A 20,486-nucleotide genomic window follows, 5' to 3' on the forward strand; every position below is an offset into this window, starting at 1 on the left:
TTAATGAATATTTACCAGGGTGGCTGAAGGGCTTAAGGAGAATGAAACCTTTCTTTCTAAATTTGCATAGGTAAGACTATCAGGAAGTTAAAGTGCAGCTTTTCCCCCCGCTTGATTATATCTAGAATATGCATTACTGAGAGGGTAAAATCTATGTGTCTAAGACACCAGAGATAGGAGTACCAGCCCTTGTGTCTAGGTTATCACTCCTTCCTAAGCTATGTATAGACAAATTTCTGACCTGGTTGTGAGCAGTAAGAACTCAGCTCAGTTGTCTCAAAGGAGAGAGGATTTATTAGATTTTGTAGAAAAGGATATAATCTAATAAGAATACAACACCTAGAAGCTGGGTCAGTTTGTTTTTCCCCCAACATCCAGAGAGTGATTTGCTGTCTTCCAACATTATTTCATGCCAGGTTTGTGTAGCTACCCATAGTTAGTGATTAGCCTTTGCTTTCAGTGAAGGAATCAACAGAGTTCTAGGGATGTATTGCTGGCCAGCAAGCAGAAACTCATGGCTGGGTAAGTGGTATTCATTTATTATTATAGTGGTACTCAAGTGTTAGCTTATCATTGGGAATGAAGCTCCAGACTCAGAGTTTTAGATTCAGCAGTAGTGGAGTCTTATTGGGGTGAGGTCTACGAATTTGTGTTGCTAACATGTATCTGAGTAATCCTGAGACTGCTGATCTGGCCGCCACGCTTTAAAGGGATGCATCCATTCAAAAAAACAGTATATCAAAATTTTGATTTTTCCAGCCTCCTGTGTTATGAGCTGGAAATGCAGTACTGAAAAGATGCATACCCTGCCTACAAGGAGGTTACTGTCTGGTGGGTTCAGCAGACATTAATCAAATGATCACATAAATAAATATATAATCACAAAATTGCCAGGGGTTTTGATTCACTAGTTTATGTTGCAGTGATTTTAAAGACTCTTATTGATTGAGCTTGGGGAAGAAATAAAATGAGAAAAACTGTGGTCTGTTGTCTTCATAGTCTTGACAGCATCAGAAGCGCCATCTGAACAAGAGATAGAAGTAGAAATATTATAGCTAGAATTCAAGGAGGGAAATATTCCAGACTTTATGTTAAAGATTTAGTTCTCTTTCTGTTTTTATTCACATTCATTTTAGGATTGCTGTTTCACTGGGAAAAATGGTAAGGATTCTCAATTTTATTGGCATTCAGAGAAAAGTCAGCTTCCTTCAACCAACAGAATAGTCAATTTTGCAATTAAACAATGATATGATAGAAAAGATGGCAAGTTGAAAACATTTAAAGTCGTCCTTTGTTTCAAAGTAATAGACTGATCCACAAATCAGACTTATGTATTCTATCAGTTTATTTAGGAAAATTAATCAAAATGGATTCCTTCAAGGGAAATGGTTCAACATTACATTTGACCTTTGTTCTGCCATTAATTATCTGTATACTTTTGTCAAATAATTTAACCTTACTGATCTTTGACTTTCCCATGTGTAAGATGAGGCTCTTAGGAAGGATATTTGCTAGGATCTTTTCCAGCTCTGACATCGTATGAAATTAGATGGCTAAGGAGTTCATTTGGAACATAGCACTTTCTTTGGTTAAGAGCAGAAGAAATTCTTAGGATATTTAGTAAACCTATTGCTTTTTTATTTTATAAGCTATAGTGTAAATTGGTTGTGCTTCCTAGTCCTGATTATCAGCCAGAGAAAACATTAGTCTTCATTATATTAGATTACAGTGGTAACATGGGTTAAGTTCTTTTGGCATGACGTGGCACTGTTGTTTTCTTTTAAATTGAGGTGGTTAGTAGTCCTTCATGCCAGTACTATTTAATTTTTTCCCCTATTGAATCATTCATATTTAGTTTAGTGATTCTGTTGGGAGCAAAAAGCAAAATCAGCAGCTTTCTTATCACCATAAGAAATGAATCTGGAGGGGTCATTTGGTGCCCTTTTTAGGAACAAGTCCTTTAATTAGGTATCCAGGCTTCAAAATGTGTGTGCCCTGAAAAAAAGAATGTGCTTTTCTATGCTTAAAAAATTGCAGAGAATGACCCATCGTCTGTTAGAAATGCACTTGCCGTTGTTTTTCCAGAAATGTTCATGACTCTCAGCCCCACCAAGCCACCCACAGACATTTGCTTGCTCTCACATTTGTTTTGAGAATAATAACATTTTATAATGCTTTTGTTGGATTACATATTATGTGGAATTTGCATTGGCTCTTTGTGACTAATATTGAATAACTTTGTTTCGCTTAATTCATAAGTAAAAACCATAAGCAACATACTGTGCTGAAATGTTTAACTCTTTTATTCAAGTGCCAACACAAAGTAATTACAAAACAGTTCTGGGACCTGAAACCAAGCTACTGTTGCCCCTTCTGGGACTTCCTCAGCAGTTCCAATGAGAGCAGCTTTAATGTAAAATCTTAAGATGCTAAGAAACTCAAGGCTATGGTCCCATGCTTTTCCTGCACATACAGGTAATTTTAAAAGACCTTTTGCAAATCTAAATAAATATAATACTCTTTGGAGAAATACTTTTGGAATGTGGAGGTTTTCTGACATTAGTCAGAAACGCTAAATACTGCAATTTAATTCAGTTCATTAAACATTTGTTTTATAGAGTAATCTAACTAGATGGCAGCACATAACAGCTTACTGTTTTGTTTAGTTGGCAAAACATTTTTTTTTTTTTTTTTGTATGTGTGTTTGTGTCTTAGAATCTAACCACAAAGCAGTAAGGGAGTCTTGTGAATTGTTTCTAAAGGATATGGCAGTCTTGAGAAGTAGTACAAATGATCTAGATGTGACGAGTAAACCATGGTATATGATGTTATTATTCTGAGAGATATTTGTAAATCATAGAGTTGACCCAGGCAGATAAATACATTAAAATTACTTGTGCAGCCTATAATCAGAATAAAGATGATTTAGAATTTTTTTGTTTGATTTTTATTTTTGCAAAAAAGGAAGAATTAATGTGTAAAACAACCAACAAAAGGAAAGAAAACAGGCTGCCCATCTGAGTCCATTTGGAAAGTGATACAGGATTTTTTAAAAATAGCAGCATTAAAGCCTATTAACAAAAATGAATAGTTACATGTTTTTCAACCATCTGAAAATTGCAATTCTAAAGTATATTTATTGTGATAAAATTTGTTTCATATGTAATTACTATTTAAAATATCATTCCTTTAACTCAAACCAATAAAATGTTCATTTATAGTTATTTACAAGATAATGTAGGTGATTTAGTTACATGAAATCATCAAAACTGAGCAGTTGACACTAAAGGGTAACATTTTTTACTTTTTTGATGAGCATAATGTTTTGAAATGAGTGAAAAGAAAACATTAAAAAATATATAGTACATATACTTTTTACCACTCAGACCTTTATTATTGGATGGGATTTGCTATTTTTCTCAAGTGCTTTTCCAACTGCTCTATGAACCCTGAAATATTTTTACATAAATTGTAATGACTGAATCACAGTTTTACAAGCAAGTGGAGGCACTAGTTTTGAAGAAGAGATAAAACTTTTTTATTTCCCAACATTCGTTGTGATAACCATTTACTGTAACTACTCTTTAGTTTGAAATGTGGGTTAGTAGAGTGTCAGTTTCTTGAATTCACTTAAGAGCAGAATGAATGGACAGTTCCATCTAACCTGTAGTTCTGTACCTAAGATGCCCATTAAAACCCACACGGTGGTCTCGATGCCCAGGCTGTCCCCAGGTAAAGTTAATCGGAAGCTCTGGAAATAGGACCCAGGTAGCAATATCTTTTAAACTTCCATAGCTTATTCCGAGGTGCAGATAATATTAAAAATCACTGCAATAGAAACTGAGCTTCTTAACAAAGCTTAATGAAGTAGAGACACAAAGGTTAATGGAGTCAAATATTTGAAGATGGGAGAGTAACAGAAGCTGACATTTATAAATCTAAGAAACAGGTAGTATTAACTCAGAAGTTTCATACACAAACTTAAAAATTGGCAAAAGTGTTCATTACTTTGAAGTTACCATAGGATAGTGATGTGAATTCTAAGAAATACTTTTATTTTTCAGTTATGATTAAGCATATAAGAATTGGCTTCAAAAAATAGCTAGTATTCCTTTGAAAACCTTCATAGTGAGATCTCCTCTCTTGCCTCAACCATAGTAATTTATTGCTCTGATTATTATGTTTGCTTGCCTGAGACAAATCTATAAATTAAAGGATATTTTGTTGGGTTTTTGTGTTTAAGACTATTTCACACAGAATCCTACCATTTTAGGACTAAAGGGGGATGTCAAAGTAATTTGGTCCAACCGCCTAATGTTTATATAAATAGAGAAACAAAGGTCCAGAAAAGTGTGTTATAGCTAGCTATGGGCATGTTAAAGATAGGTGAGAGTCAGAACCTAGAACTCAGAGCTCTTGGCTTGTAGTTTATTTTCTTTCCATGTGACTGACAGAAGAACCACAGGCTGTTGGACTACCTGTCTGCTTAATTTCCTCTTTCCTTCTTTCACTCCCTTTGTAAGAAAATCTCTGACAAGAAAAGGTTATTGGACCACAAGGGATGTTAGAAGGAAAGAACACAGTTGCGAGGATTGAATGTAAAATTTGTAGTAAATTTATGTAAATTTATGTAGTAAATTTATGTAAAATTTGAATAAACAATTGGTTGTAGCCTTTGAAAACACTAGTAGATACACTTGGGCATGAGAAATGAGACCAGATTTTTAAATTCATTTAAGAGAGAGAAATGTATTAAGAAAAATGAATGGGCCATGAACTGATCCATTAAATATTAAGTATGGAATTTGTAACAGAAGGTAACTTTGACTCTCCTATGTCATTTATGACTCTTTAACTTTCAAAGTCTGAAACCCGATGAATTTTTGTAGAAAAAAAAATAAAAAAGCATCCCTATATTTAGGGACACTGGATGAAATATCTTCAGAAAATGAAATATTTCAGGGGAAATTGTTGCCTAATATATCACCACTTTGAAAATGATTAAAGAAAATGGGGTCTCCCCCAGCAGAGGCAGGTACTTTGACTTGTCAAATTTAAGTTGGACATTTTCTCTTAGTTTGGAACTGCCACAAAATGAGCCCTTTCATGTCCTCAATAATACCAAACCAATGCAATCCATCTGTTCTGCTAAATTATTTCTAGTTCCCTAACCAAAGGCACTGCTTTTTCATGCATTTTATCATGATTTTATGCCCTTTATTATATTTTACAAAAGGTTCTGATTCCTCCAGGGCCAATGAGAACTGATTAGGACACTGGCCTCAATCCAGGCTTTGAACACAGGAGGGGAAGGAATAGAACTGTTTCCTTTTTCCCCTGCTCCTTGGCAGAAAAAAAAAATATGAATGTATGCCGTGTGTGTGCTCTGTGTGTGGGTGGGGTGGGTAGGCTGCATTTTATCCTGTCACAGTATGACTTTGTAACTCATGTTCAGAACATTCCTTTTATAATCAGGTTGCATTAACGGGCTTTATTTCAGAAAGACTATTTCTTTAGGAAAGAACCATGGTGTATTGTGAGACTCAATGATATGGTCATTTTACATAACTTTAGTCAAACTTCCAACCTGAATGTAGACTGTTTGGGGCTCTGAACTAAATAAGATCATATACCCAGGTGCTTAGCACTAAGAGTAGGTACTCTGCACATTAGTTTCTTTACTACTCTCAGGGAAGAAAGTTGCTTGAATGCAAGTCACAGAGAATGAAAATATTATAGTGAATACATCCTACATCACAGGGCTTCTTTATTGGGAAATTGAAAGAAGAACTGTACGTTTTCTTTCCTAAGCATATATTGGTAAGGTATTTAAGACCTATATTTGGATTTCAAGCAAGAAAGACCCAGAAGAATGCCATCCCTTATATGCATTGAGTGTCCAGATATACTCAGAATATACTCAAATATTCTCAAATATTCAAATATACTCAAATATTCTCAAAAATCCTTTTGGTCAGAATCTTAGATGACTTTAGATAGACATCCTGCAAGCTAAGTATCTCTGAGAACGGAAATCAGTATCTCCCTAAATTACAATTATCAGAGCACTTTATCCCATTTTGTGACTCATTATACTGTTGACTTTTGACTCAAGAGAGCATCATGAGAGGGGAATGAAAGAATAAAGGCTACACGGGAAATAGAAAATATGGAAAGGGCTTAAATGAAAATATCTATATTTAAGCATAAATATATAATAAATTGCTGATGATAATACCAGAAAGAGAACAGTTGGGAACCTCAATTTGAGAGGAAAAGTTGAATGTGACAAATTTAAGACATCTGATAAAAGTGACACAAAATGGAACTACTCCAGGAGATCCTGTGTGTTAGGAAGGAAAACTATTGCTATTTCAGAATTTTCAGCTTAGTCATCCACCAGGTTCCCACAGCAGTCCCCCTGTGAGATATAAATCTCAAAACATGCATTCTCCAGATCATTTCTCCAGGTAGAAACATTTTTCATACTGAGTTGGTTTTTACTGCTCCCTTTTTGTAGAAACATGTACGTCCTCTTTGTAGGGCTTGTTGTTTAGCATTCATTGAAGAGCAGTGATTTTCAAAAATAAGTATACTTGGTGTAATTATTTTTTAAGAAATTTTTTCTAAATAATGAAAAGAACCAGTATAAAATACTTCCTTGGAGTCATAAGGGAGCAGAGAAGGGGGACACAAAGAAATCAAAGTGCAAACTTGGAAACTGTGTTACATTTTAATAGTGAAAGGTAGGGCAAGAGTGGAAACTAGAGCAGAGTATTTTCTGAGTAAGTCAGTGCTAAGTAGGCTGCACCAGATGTCCTATCTTGTGATATTACACAAGAGGATAACCGAGATTCAACAGGTGTCCTTTTATGATTTATCAGCATTTGGGCTACCATCAATAATTAAATCTTGTTAGCAGATTATTTTTGAAATGTGTGATTGAGCATTCAGCATAAATGCTTAGTGGGATTATGGGAGAATGAGAAAGGAGTTGGGGCAAGCATGAAGTGTATGGTATGTAAATATATGTGACTAGTCTCTGAAAACATAAAGATATGTTTATTATTAATGGTATTTAATGTTATGCCAGAGGCAAAAATTCAGTTTAAAGTTGAAAAAATATCTTTAGAAAAAGGGAAGGGAAAAAAATTGACAGAACTTTATGGTAGTAGTCAAAACATGGGTTTGATTGTTAGCTATAGAACTGACATTGTTTTAGATATAGATGTTTCACAGTATCAGCATGTGAAATGTTAGTGGCTGTCAGTTTCATAGACTCACAGAAAGGAGAGTTGGAAGCCCTATTATTTCATGTTGTTCATTATTCTGCCAGACTAAGACTGGTTACCGCAGTCTGGTTTCCAGTGCTGTGCTCATTCCAAGTTTAGATGACTCAGACCATGGAGTTACCAGTGTTTATCTTGGGGGATTTTCCATCAGCTGAAATCTCACAGTTAAAATGTTAACCTTTAATATTTCTTTGAACTTTCTCTTGCCTGTTTTATCTCATTATTTGCCACTTCTCTTTCTTTGTTCTGGTCTTCCGTAAATACTTCTGAGTTTGGTGTTTACCAGCAAGCCACCTATGTTAGTAACATGTTTGTTTATGGATCAGAGCAGTGGTTGACCAAGTTGCCATCATTAAATTTGCCTTCATCTTTTGCATTACTTTTGGTTTAATTTCATCATTCAACACCTAACTGGAAATGATTTCTCTAAAGGATTTAAAAATTTTTTTAGGAATGTATATTCCTAGGAATGTAAATTGGGTTTCAAAAACTGGGAACTTCAATACTATGACAAAGAAAATTCCATAAAAATTTGTTTATTTGGCACAGTGTCAAAAAGTTTCTGTTTTACCTCATTCCTACTGCCTTATTCTTACCGCTTTGGTCTCCTACCAATCCTCTCTCACTGTGACATGATGATTTATTTTCTGCGACAAGCACAGCTCTGCCCTCTACTTAGTAAACCCCTAGGAAGTGTTAGCATATTGAGATTTTTCTAGCCTATTCTCTTTAACATCAACAGCAACCATATCTCCTTAAATTAGGGAGGTTGAGTATGGAATTGTCCTGGTCTTGAGAGAGGTGTTGCTGTCTCCTGATATTTCCTTGTCAACTAGTGATTCCATTGTCAGGAACATGAGAGGACAGCATTCCCTGAGTGGATTCTCTTTGAATTTCAGTGTAGTTCTCTACTAAGAAGATGCTAAGAATTATATTACAAGTACCTTGTTGTAATACATATTTTAAGTGAAATGTTAATATGGCCTGGCTAATTTAGAAAGCACAGCAATTTTCAAAAGCACAGCTGATTAACTTCATATGCCAGCATGATGTTTTTAAAATTTTTTATTTTTTATTTTTTAAAGCTTTTATTTATTTATTTGTCAGAACAAGAAAGAGAGAACAAGTGAGCACAAGCAAGGGGAGTGGCAGGCAGCAGGATAAGCCGGCTCCCTGCTGATCAAGGAAGCCAATGTGGGACTCGATCCCAGAACCCTGGGATCATGACCTGAGCCAAAGGCAGATGCTTAAACGATTGAGCCACAGAGGCATCCCCAGCATATTTATTGGGCTTGTAGTTTTGCCAACTGAGAAATGTGGCCAGGAAGAATACTTTGCATATTGACTAACTGAAGTTTTACTTAATGTACACTTTTGTCTATATTGAAGGACCAGGCTTTATTAGTTGAAGTGCAAGTTTCTGCCTAGCATGTGCATAAAAATATTGACTGAGTCTAGAGTGTGTCGGACTATCTCTGGCTAAACAGCAGTTTTTGTTTTTGTTAAATTTCTATTCTGTCACAGACTAGTGGTTTTATAAAAGACATTAAATTACTATAAAAATAAAATAAAAATAGAAGATACCCAAATTTATGTTAGATCCAATAGACATAAAAATAGTCTGTCTAATTACTATAAAAATTTCTTAACGACTGAGCCACCCAGGTGTGCCTCCAATTACTATAAAAATTTCTAAATATTTACTCTGAATTTCTATATAGACCTCTTCACAGACAGTTCATGAACCGTTCTTGAAATGTTACTGACCCCATAAGACACACTTTGAAACATTGATCTAGATTAATAACTCTGTGAGGTGCACACATATGAAGTGATCAGCATTTTGGTGATAATCAAATACATTAAAATCTATTGGTACTTATGTTCTTTAAGAAATAATAAAGAATTTATTCCAACAGCTTCTACAGGTGAGTGTAAATAATATTTTAATGAATTTACTTCTCAGCCAAACAGTAGCCCTTGTTTTTTGTTGTCGTTGTTGTTTTTCATTTTTTTAATCTGCTGTTTGTTTTTAAGCTGATACTTTATGAAGGAATTAACTATTGATTTTTTGTTATAGATTTATTTTTTATGCCAAAGAAGACTGTGCTTTATGTCAGTCACTCAGTTAGGCATAAGCAATCCATAGGATCTGAACCTTGCAAATACTCCATTTTTCAAATATTAGTATGGTACTTTCCAAAGCAAATCAGTGTCACATTCCTGCATGATGAAATTTGGTTCATTGTTACTCATCTTAAATGTGAATTGGGTCTTAGTTTCTTCTAAATGTTGTCAGTGGAGTACTGTAGGCTTCTCCCATTTTCTTTCAGCGAATCCAAGGTCGAAAAGCCAGCCTGGAGGAAATACAGCTTGTTCATTCTGAACATCACTCACTGTTGTATGGCACCAACCCCCTGGATGGACAGAAGCTGGACCCCAGGACACTCCTAGGTCTGTATGGGTCTCCATTCTACTGAGAACAGCACATTCCAGCACTATCATTAGTCAATGCTGTTGTCAGTTCAAAATACTTGGCAAGCAGTGTGACAAAAAAAATCAGCTTTTCCAACAGCTCTGTGGAATGAGTCATTTACAATAAAAGCCAGTGTAGATTAAGAAAATCTCGCATTAGAAAAAAATGATAATGCAAGTTCAATGATGTTTACTTTTAAATTAACCTTTATTTGAATAGTATTTGTTCACTATGTTTTAGCCTACAGGAATGGCTGCATTGTTGAGTTTGTTTGCTTACATTTTTAAACTAAATGCTTACTTTCTAAACAAAAGAAAAAAAAGTTTTCACATTTTTATGCAAACTTCACCTTTTCAATTTCTTTTGTGTCTTTCAGTTTTTTCTATGATCTTAACAAACAAAGGGCATAGAACCAACTTACTTTAAGTTAAAACTCCTTATTACTCTGCTAGAACACTGTGTTTTATAGTTAAGATTGCATATTTTTAAAAAATTTATTATTTTTTAAGTAATCTCTATACCTAATGTGGGGCTCAAACTCACAATCCCAGGATCAAGAGTTGCATGCTCTTCCAACTGAGCCAGCCAGGCATCTTGCTATTTAAATCTTGGTATAATCTATTTAATGAATGCCTTAACTATGGAATTAAATAGTAAAGTAGATGGCAAAGTATGAAATTAATAAATATAAATTTTAATTAATATATAATCCTCATACATTTACCATCAGATTTTAAAATAAAATTTATGTTTCAGACATAAACTTACATGAGTGATAAAACAACAGATTTCAGAAAAGTTTATGACAAAGCCTAATTTTAGCCAGAACAGTTAATACTAATTATATTAAATTCATTAATCTTTTATAATGAAATAATACATGACATGACAATGTATGCTACAAGGATCATGTTTTAAGTATTTTAACTAAAAAGGCATTTTAGGACTTTCTCTTGTCCCTTTCTTTCAAATAAACCTATTGTATCAGATCCAAAATATTGGACTCTTTCACCTAATTCAGTACTGTTTATAAATGGTTTATGTTAACTGACCCTAAGGAGTTCAAAAACAAGGATATGGGGGCACCTGGGTGGCTCAGTTGGTTAAGCATCCAAATCTTGGTTTCATCTCAGGTCATGATCAAGCCCCCGTTTTGGGTTTCTCACTCAGCATGGAGTCTGCTTGAGATTCTCTCCTGTCTCTCTCTGCCCCTTCCCAACTTTGAGTGCTTATGTGCACATGCACGCTCTCTCTCTCTCTCTCTCTCTCTCAAATAAATAAATAAGTAAATAATCTTAAACAAACAAAAGGAAGTATATGTTGTGTAGGTAGGCATCTTGTAAAGCAGTTATAAAGTGAAATTAAAAGTTAACCATTATAGGGACGCCTGGGTCGCTCAGTTGGTTAAGCAGCTGCCTTCAGCTCAGGTCATGATCCCAGCGTCCTGGGATCGAGTCCCGCATCGGGCTCCTTGCTCAGCGGGAAGCCTGCTTCTCCCTCTGCCTCTGCCTGCCATTTTATCTGCCTGTGCTCACTCTCTCTCCCTCTCTCTCTCTCTGACAAATAAATAAATAAAATATTAAAAAAAAAAAAGTTAACCATTATAATGCTTCCATTCTGCCTTCTTAAAACAAGTGACAGGCATCTCTAAATTGATGAAGTAAAGGTATATGGGTGAGTGTATGTGAGCATATGCATGCATGTAGGGTGGGTAGTTGTAGCTTGGAGAGAAAATGACAAATGGAAACAAAGATTACTCAATTTTTTGAGTTACATCAATCTTTTAAAGTTACATGTTAATGTAAAAGCAAGTCAGTCCAAACATAAATAATCTATTTTTTTTTCCAATTTCTTTTGAAGGAATCAGCCTTTGAACATTCACATCTTTTTACATAAAGTACTTCTTTTGCTCTGGATACTGTTTAATAAGTGTCCTTACTTTAACATGAATTAATAATCCCATCTAGTTTACTACAAAGATCAAGTAAATTGAATGTTAACTTTTCATGGTTTTAAAAGGTAAAAATACTCATGAAGTTAAAGAAAAGTAGCTATGTCCATTTTGATAATTTTTTTTTTAAAGATTTTATTTATTTATTTGTCAGAGACAGGGAGAGAAAGCGAGCGAGCACAGGCAGACAAAGAGGCATGCAGAGGCAGAGGGAGAAGCAGGCTCCCTGCCGAGCAAGGAGCCCGATGTGGGACTCGATCCTAGGACCCTGGGATCATGACCTGAGCCGAAGGCAGCTGCTTAACCAACTGAGCCACCCAGGCGTCCCTTGATAATTTTTTAACATAGTAGAAAATCTTCCTAATTTTTTATTCTAACTATGGTTTCAAATGATAAATCAACTTAGGCATAGGTGTAGGTAATTTGGGTTTAATTGGGATAAACTTACACATAGGTGTTTGAGATAAAGGACATATCTATAGAAGAAATGAAGAAATAAACTTCAAGTCCAAACTGTTATGAAACATGGCGATACAAATTTTAATGAAATTTGACACTTTTGAACAAAACCACTTTTCTCAAAATAGTCAACAAATACATCATTTTAAAATGTGATGATTTAAAAGTGAATTCCAGTATATAATTAGAACCTGGACAAAGGTCTTTTTCATGTATGTTTGCCATGAAAACACCAAATACCAGTTGTTGAGTTTTTAACAGGGTTTTTTTGTCACTGTCCATTGATGAAGCTGTATTGGACTATACCCATCCCCATTTTTTTAAGTTTTTATTTTAATTATAGTTAATTAACATACAGTGTTAATATTAGCTTCAGGTTTATGATATGGTGATTGATTCAGCAGTCTGTACAACACCAGGTGCTTAGCATAGCAAGTGCAGTCCTTAATCTCCATCACCTATTTAATGCACTCCCTCCCTTTCTCTGGTAACCATCAGTTTGTTTTCTGTAATTAAGAGTCTGTTTCATGTTTTGTCTCTCTCTGTGTGTTTCTATTTCTCCTTGCTTGATTTTTGTTTTTTTTAGAACGAGAGTGAGGGGAGAGAGAGAGAAAGTATGTACATGAGAGCCAGTGAGCAGGGGAGGGGCTAACCGAGAGGGAGAGAGAGAATCTTAGTTAGGCAGGCTCCATGCCCAGAGTGGAACTTGACTCAGAGTTCAGTCCCAGAACCCTGAGATCATGACCTGAGCCAAAATCAAGAGTCCAACGATTAGATGACTGAGCCACACAGGCGTTTTCTCAAATTCCACATGTGAGTGAAATCATATGGTATTTGTTTTTCTATCACTGACTTATTTCACTTAGCATTATACTCTCTAGCTCCATCCATGGAGTTGTGAATAGCAAGATTCCATTCTTTTTAATGGCTGGGTAATATTTCATTCTTTATATATACCACATCTTTATCCATTCATTAGTTGATGGACACTTGGGCTGCTTCCATATCTTGGTAGTTTTTACAGTTTTAATTTAAATAAATTGGCCATATATCTCATTAGTTTTTAGCACTCAATGTGGATAATACTTGTACAGTTGGTGATTTAAGTTAGCTTTAGATACACATGAGGAGTTCCATAGGTACCTCTCAGGGATCGGTGCAACAATTTCAATATTGTGTGCAGGCTACATGAGTAAAGATGAATAGGGATGTTGCACTGTTACATCCTGATTTTAAGCACTAAATTCAACTTTTTGGGGGAATATTTCATTTATTTGAGAGAGGGAAAGTGCGCATGCGCATGCACACGGGAGCTGGGGAGAGGGGCAGAGGAAGGGGAAGATGCAGGCTTCCCATTGAGTAGGAAGCCTGAGCAAGGCTCCATCCCAGGACCAGAGGATCATGACCCAAACTAAAGGCAGATGCTTAAATAACTGAGTCAGGGAGGTGCTCCTAAATTCAACTTTGATAATACCTCTGAACTACTTCAGTTCCTCATGTGAATCCAGAAACTTAGCTGTTTCCCTTAATTCAAATTCTAAGTGAATAATCTCATTTTTAAAAAATCTCATTCTTTTAAAAGTTCAACTTTTCCTCCTTTTTTTTGTTCCTTATGAAATTTGTTGTTGTTATTTAATTTTATTTTTTTGTCTTTCTTTTTTATGAAATTTGAATTTTTGAGGCTTTGTACTTACATCTAAAAGACTAGTTTAAAGTTGCTATGTACAAATATGTAGAAATTTATAATCACTGAGATATTTTCCCTCTCTTTAACCCTTTCTTTCACTCCCATATATCTTTCTTTCTCCCCCAGTCTTGCCCAGCACAGAGGGAGAGGGGTTGGTATCTGTCATTGTGCATGTAGATTTTCTGAGTTAAAATGATTTTACTATTTTTGATAGTTATGTTCTGGAGTTAGGGAGGAAGGATTTAAACAAAAGTTTGTTATGACCAGACCTATCAGTCTTTGTATCTTGAGAGATATCTATAGCTTATAAAATGAGTAGATTTGAAAATGGGCATCATTTATCTCTTTAAATACTCTAGGCCCTGTAAGGTGACACTTTAAAAACATTTTCTCCAATCATTTCTGGTGCAGGGTTTTCCTTTGCATTGATATTCCTGTTATTCAGGATAACTGTTTCAGTTATCATTATCTTGTAGCTAGCTAGATCTGAGTCCATGGATAAGGCAATGTACCATTATTAAAAAATAAATCCAGGGCGCCTGGGTGGCTCAGTGGGTTAAGCCGCTGCCTTCGGCTCAGGTCATGATCCCAGGGTCCTGGGATCGAGTCCCGCATCGGGCTCTCTGCTGAGCGGAGAGCCTGCTTTCCTCTCTCTCTCTCTCTCTGCCTGCCTCTCTGCCTACTTGTGATCTCTCTCTGTCAAATAAATAAATAAAATCTTAAAAAAAAATAAAATAAAATAAATCCAGTCAATTCAGTGCATTAAAATTTTTTTACACATTACTAAATTTAAATTATTGATTATTTGGCTGTTTTATAGTATTATAAACATTATTAAGTAAAAATTCTTAAGCAGCTTATCATTTATTTTATTCTCTTAGAGTTTAATGATTTTTAAAAAGTACTTTAAATTTATTACATTGCAGTATCACCTTTATCCCTTTTCACTGGCTGTAGAATGCAGAGTTCAAAGGTTAAAATATACAATATTATATATTTTAATTTCACGTGTGACTAATACATCCTTGCAGAATATTCAGGAATACAGAACTATTGTTATGAGCAACAACCACTTACAGAAATTTTGCCCTTCTCCAGGCTATCCATAAATTCTTTTAATGTATTTTTTATTGATGTCATTATTCTAGTTGTAAAATTTTTCCATGGTTTCCTTGGGTTTTTTTTGTTGATTTCTTATTTTTTTTCTTTTTTTCCTAGCTTTATATGTATGAGAGGTCTTATGTTTTCATTTGCACTTTAATTTTTCCTTATCATTTCCCATCCATTGGCAATTACATTTGAAAAATCAACACAATTTATTGTTTACAAAAAAAAGTTAAAAAAAATGTTCTTCTTTGACAACAAAATCTAGCTAGACTTTTGCTGACATGTCATGTGAAGTCTGCCACAAACCTATTTTCAATTTTCATTATTTTTCATTTTGTTGATCATCAGTACAACAAATGATGTGGGGTAGAAATTATCATTGTCTATTCCTTTAATTACTTTGCAGGGAGGTTTAGGAGTGAATATTCTTGTTTACTCTATTAAATGTAGATACTGTAGAAAATGAAAATGTAGGTAAACAAAATGATTAAAAATTCCATGAAATGCCAATTCTTTTTTTTTTTTTTTTTTTTTTTAGAGACAGTCACAAGCAAGACCTTGGTATACATTTTAAAGAAGATGTATTTCTATTTACATTATATAGATTTCCCAAAAAGACTATCCTTATTATAGTGTTTCCTGACTTGTTTAAAAAATGTGGACTTTGAAGAGGCTTAAAGTATACTTTGTCTTAGTTATATCTGAAGTAGAAATTGAAAGTCTGTGTATTTGAGTAGATGTTTTAATATTTAAAACATTTTAAAAATGACAGTGTTTTTCAAAAACTTGTAGCTCAAAACATCACTTTAAGAGGGATATCCTGAGAGACCGGCTGAATTATTTTAAGTAAAATAAATATATATATATATATATATATATATATGAGATGTTGTGATATATTAAATGATGTGTAGGGCTGCTAAAATTTTTTTGAGACTCTAATTTCGTAAGTATATGTTTGTTCATGTGGGGCAATAGACTGTATATATAGTAATAATTCATTTGCTTTAAGTTTGTACCTATTTAAAATTTGATTAATTTTCTTCTAAATCAAGTGGTAAATATTATGTGACATGATATTATGTGTTAATAAACTAAAATTTTTAAAATTACAATTATATTCCCTATGATTTATTTTTTACATGTCTTCTTAATGTATAGGTGATGCCTCTCAAAAGTTTTTTTCCTCATTACCTTGTGGTGGACTTGGGGTAAGTATGAATTTGTTTACTGTTTTAAATGGCCAAAATATCTCTTTTGATTTATCTATTCAGGCTATGTGTCAATAAAAGTTATCCTAGACTTCAGGACTGGCTAAGTAATTTGTAGAGCTCAGTTTCCAGTAAAAATGCAGATCTCCATGCTCAAAATTTATTAAGAATTCCAAGATGGCGACACAGTGAATTAGTCTAACTGTTGGGCCCTTCTAATTCTAGGGTTCTGTGTGAATGCACAGGTCACATGCCATAAAGCTAGCTTTGCTAGACTTACGTAACTGGGGAAATAAAAGAAGGTTTAGCAGTTTTGCAGTAGAATTCAGTTCTCAATAGAGTCACACTGAATATGCAAGTATATTATATTCCTGATGAAAATAGCATTACCTTCACAAAGTGCTTTGCATTGTAGCACATTTTGTTTGTGAACCCCTAGGGCCATTTTTGTCTTGAGTAATTAACAAAGCCTTTTTTGACCCAGGATATTTATACCACATTTCAAAGACAAATTTGTCTGAATCCAATGACAGGTGAAGAAAAATGTCTACATTTTTGTGGATAATTAGAACACATCCTTTAACCTGCAATCTGTTTAAAGTTAACCCTTAGCAGTAACAAAGTCATCCTGTAGAACTAAGTGTTAAGTCATGTTAGGACTGTATAATTCTAGATCAGGTTTCAAGCACTGAGGAATTTAAATCAATTGGGCTTCTTGGACATTGAAGGGAAAAAACTGTGTATGTCATATTTTAGGCAATATTTTGCTATAACTAAATTTTATACAGGGAAATCCCACATATTTTAAGTTAATTCTGTCATTTTAGTGATTCTAGACTTCACAAGGATTATCTTTCTAGTCCTTCACCTATGATTCTGCCCTTTCTAGAAATAAGAATGGCAACTACAATAACCAATATCTGCTTGGATTTTACAGTTCGCTAACATACAACTGAGGTTCTTAAGAGCTTTGTAAAATAGTTCTTACTATTAATACTAATTTGCAGATGAGAAACTAAAGGCTCAGAGAACGGATGTCATTTTCCTGAAGTCACAGGAAAGGGTAAAATGCTAAAAAAGTGTGAAGTTGATGTGCATGTCCATGTGTAGGTGTTCTAAAAGAGTTCTTTAGGTCCTTCCATGGTTTTCATATTCAACAGGCTGGCCACAGTTCCTAGAGCCTCGCAGTGCAACAATGTGACTGGTATAGCATGGTCCGTTTTGTAGCAGCTCAACAGTGAGCTTCACTTTTTGACCCTGAGCACAAGACAATCATCATCCTACATAAACCCTTCCTTATTTTTAGCAAACCCACTGTGAAGCCAGGAACTTGAAAAATCATTTGTGAAAGCAGAGGATAAACTGACTTTAAAATAGGTATCACTGGTTTTTGGCTTATTTTCTAAAATCCCAAGTGCTCATTTTAAGAGAGTGGTTGATTACCTGCGAATGAAACAAAGCTAATAACTAATTAGGGGGATACATGATGGTGACATGATATGGCTCTTAAATGAGTGATTGTCATCATACTCCCACTCCTTTACTCTTAATTCATGACCCAGACCTGAAATGAGGACATCTCCTTAAGATCCATCTCCCAAGTCTGACTTGGATTGTACCTGTACTACACTGTCTTTGAACACAAAGTACTTGTTACTCAACTGCTCTAAACCTGTACCAAGGTAACTTCTTATTCTTCAGCTGGAACTGCTCTAGTGAACTCTTTGAAGTGCCCAAGGAATGAAGAGTGAGTACTGCTTTTGTCCCTGTATGTCCAACACAAAGCATAGTCAGTATCATAAATTAAGTCCTTGCTAATGTCCCCAAACACTGACTTTAACCTTGGTGGCAGCAATGGTAGTATATAAATCTAGCTACAGTGAGCAGAGGCAGAAAGTGGAAGACTGGATTAGTTGGACTTCAATTCTGTAGAGTGCTGGAGAGAGGCACTTCTGTTTATCAGATTGACCTCTTAGTCTTCTGAAGGTCTTCTGGTGGTTTTATGTAGGTCCAAGTAAGTGTGAACATGCATGATGTGTGCATGTGCATGCACAAGCTTGTCCATGTTGGTACCCTAGAGAACAAGATTGATTTGACCTTTTTTTTTCTTTCCAGAAACCAAATTGTGTTCTTAAGTATTCAGAAACCTTTTAGCCCCTCAGATCTTGGGTTTTGATATAAGTCCTCAGAGAAACTCTGCATCCTCTAGATTTTTTTTTTTTTTTAACAGCTCAGTTGAGAGCTTTTTCCTCTTCTTTTTTTTTTTTTTTTTTTTTTAAGATTTTATTTTATTTATTTGAGAGAGAGAGACAGTGAGAGAGAGCACGAGCGAGGAGAAGGTCAGAGAGCGAAGCAGACTCCCCATGGAGCTGGGAGCCCGATGTGGGACTCCATCCCGGGACTCCAGGATCACGCCCTGAGCTGAAGGCAGTCGTCCAACCAACTGCGCCACCCAGGCGTCCCACATCCTCTAGATTTGTACCATCTAAATTTTTACTTTGGGGACAGTCCTAGACATATTAAATATACAAAGAGAGCCAGTATGACGTGAGAGTGGTCCAGCTTCACAACATGGGGCATTTCGGAGAACTGGGAAAACACCAAAATTGCTCTTGTGCTAAGGTACTCTTCCAGTTCACATGATTGACTTAAATTCCAAAATACTTAGTGCTCCCCAATAAGTAAACTCTAGTCCCTAGAATTTATATCCTGCTACTGGATGGCTTAATTATATACCTACTGAAAGCTAATGGATTGACTGGCTTTTGGGAAGACTACCAGGGACATTGTAAAATCAGAAAATCCCTACTTACTAAATTTTCTCCTAAAATTCCATGTGATAATTTTTAAAGTTTTTAAATTACAGTATAGTTAACATATAATGTTATATTAGTTTTTGGTGTAAAATACAGCGATTCAGCAATTCTAAACATTATCCAGTGCTTATCATGATAAGTGTACTCTTTGCCTGTGATAATTTGCCAGTAGTTGGTTAAGTTGCTCAATGGGCAAATGGTATTTAAGGTGCTTTAAAGTACGTTTTCCAGAATTGCATTTTGAGCAACATTCACAAGCATTTCTAATTCCTTTGTGTTTGGTTCTCATTTTGTTACTGTGGTATGACTCACTTCTCATTAGTGTGTGATTGCAGTACAAGAAAATGCATCAGTCGCAGAGAGCATTTTACCAAATCCCAGGATTTAGTCATCATCTAATGAAATAGATAATTAAGGGACTCTGGACAAAGCCAGCGCAGGACCACTTTAATACTCATTCCTAAGGGTCTATCACTAAAAATAGTGATCATTTTTCTGGCCATCTGACCTGCTGCTATGTGAAGAAATCTTGAAATCATTTCTCAGCTTTACTTTTCCCTCTTCACTTGATAGGCCACAAAAAAAACCCACAAAAGCAAGGACGAGCAGGCTTTTATGATAATGTCGTCATCAGCTCCCAGCTTCAAACGCTTCTGCGGCTTTTGAGTTGTCATTTATAACTTGGAACTGAATCGACCCATAATTCCCTTGATACACTTAGAGAAATTGATAACAGACTCTGCACTTCTTTTATGGCTCGGAGGAGGCAATTCCAATCACATCACTATTGGCAGGCAATATTATTTTTTGACATGGTTGTAAAAGTATAAAGGAGCTTATGGCATTTGTTTAGATGAGGAATGGGCTCTCAAGCTGTGCTGGGGTTTATAGGACCAGATTAGTGAGAAGCAAAGGGAATATGATGTTTGCAAACAGGATATGATTTTATATATAAGTTTGGGTTTCATGCTCTGTTCCCTGGGGAAAGCCCTGCAGACAGCAGAGAATTCTACTTATATCCTACAAAAGACAAGCTCCTGGTGCCAAAAGGCAGAAAAATAAACGTGGTCAATGGGCAGTGTCAGACCCCTTAATTGGTGGAGGAGGAGCTGTAGAAGAGGCAGAACAATTCCCTAGGAGGAATGAGGAATTGCTGAGTATGGGCAGAATCTGGGACCGCCTAACTGGTCAAAGATGTGCCAAAAAAATGAGGCTCTACGAGGTTTAGTCAAGGTACCTTCTCCACCAGCAACTCAGTCAATCTGTGAACACGAAACTGGCTTTTTATTACAAACTTTTATTCTGCCTATATTCTATTTGATTATTGCTATATCTGACACATTGTGGAGGTTAGAGATGTCATTTTTGTGATTTGGAAAGGGGGAGATGGGGAGAAGGATTAGGTGGTTATGGGGAGGTAATTTAAGGCTCATTTCAGTTGCCCTGAGGTTTTCAGCAGACATTTCAGTTATGTATTAACTATACTT

The 20,486-nt window shown here is 35.3% G+C and overlaps 1 protein-coding gene across 15 annotated transcripts in view; it reads left to right on the plus strand.

Moving 5' to 3' along the window:
• Positions 1–20,486, plus strand: part of HDAC9 (histone deacetylase 9) — an 872,408-nt gene that overhangs the window by 580,315 nt on the left and 271,607 nt on the right. For all 15 annotated transcript variants that reach the window (XM_044246154.1, XM_044246156.1, XM_044246162.1 and 12 more), the window contains 2 exons: positions 9,626–9,746; positions 16,134–16,183. In XM_044246154.1, coding sequence (XP_044102089.1) covers positions 9,626–9,746; positions 16,134–16,183 — 171 coding nt within the window. The remainder of the gene's footprint in view (positions 1–9,625; positions 9,747–16,133; positions 16,184–20,486) is intronic.

The sequence above is a fragment of the Neovison vison genome, chromosome 4, assembly GCF_020171115.1.
Source record: "Neovison vison isolate M4711 chromosome 4, ASM_NN_V1, whole genome shotgun sequence".
NCBI classification, from domain to species: Eukaryota; Metazoa; Chordata; class Mammalia; order Carnivora; family Mustelidae; genus Neogale; species Neogale vison.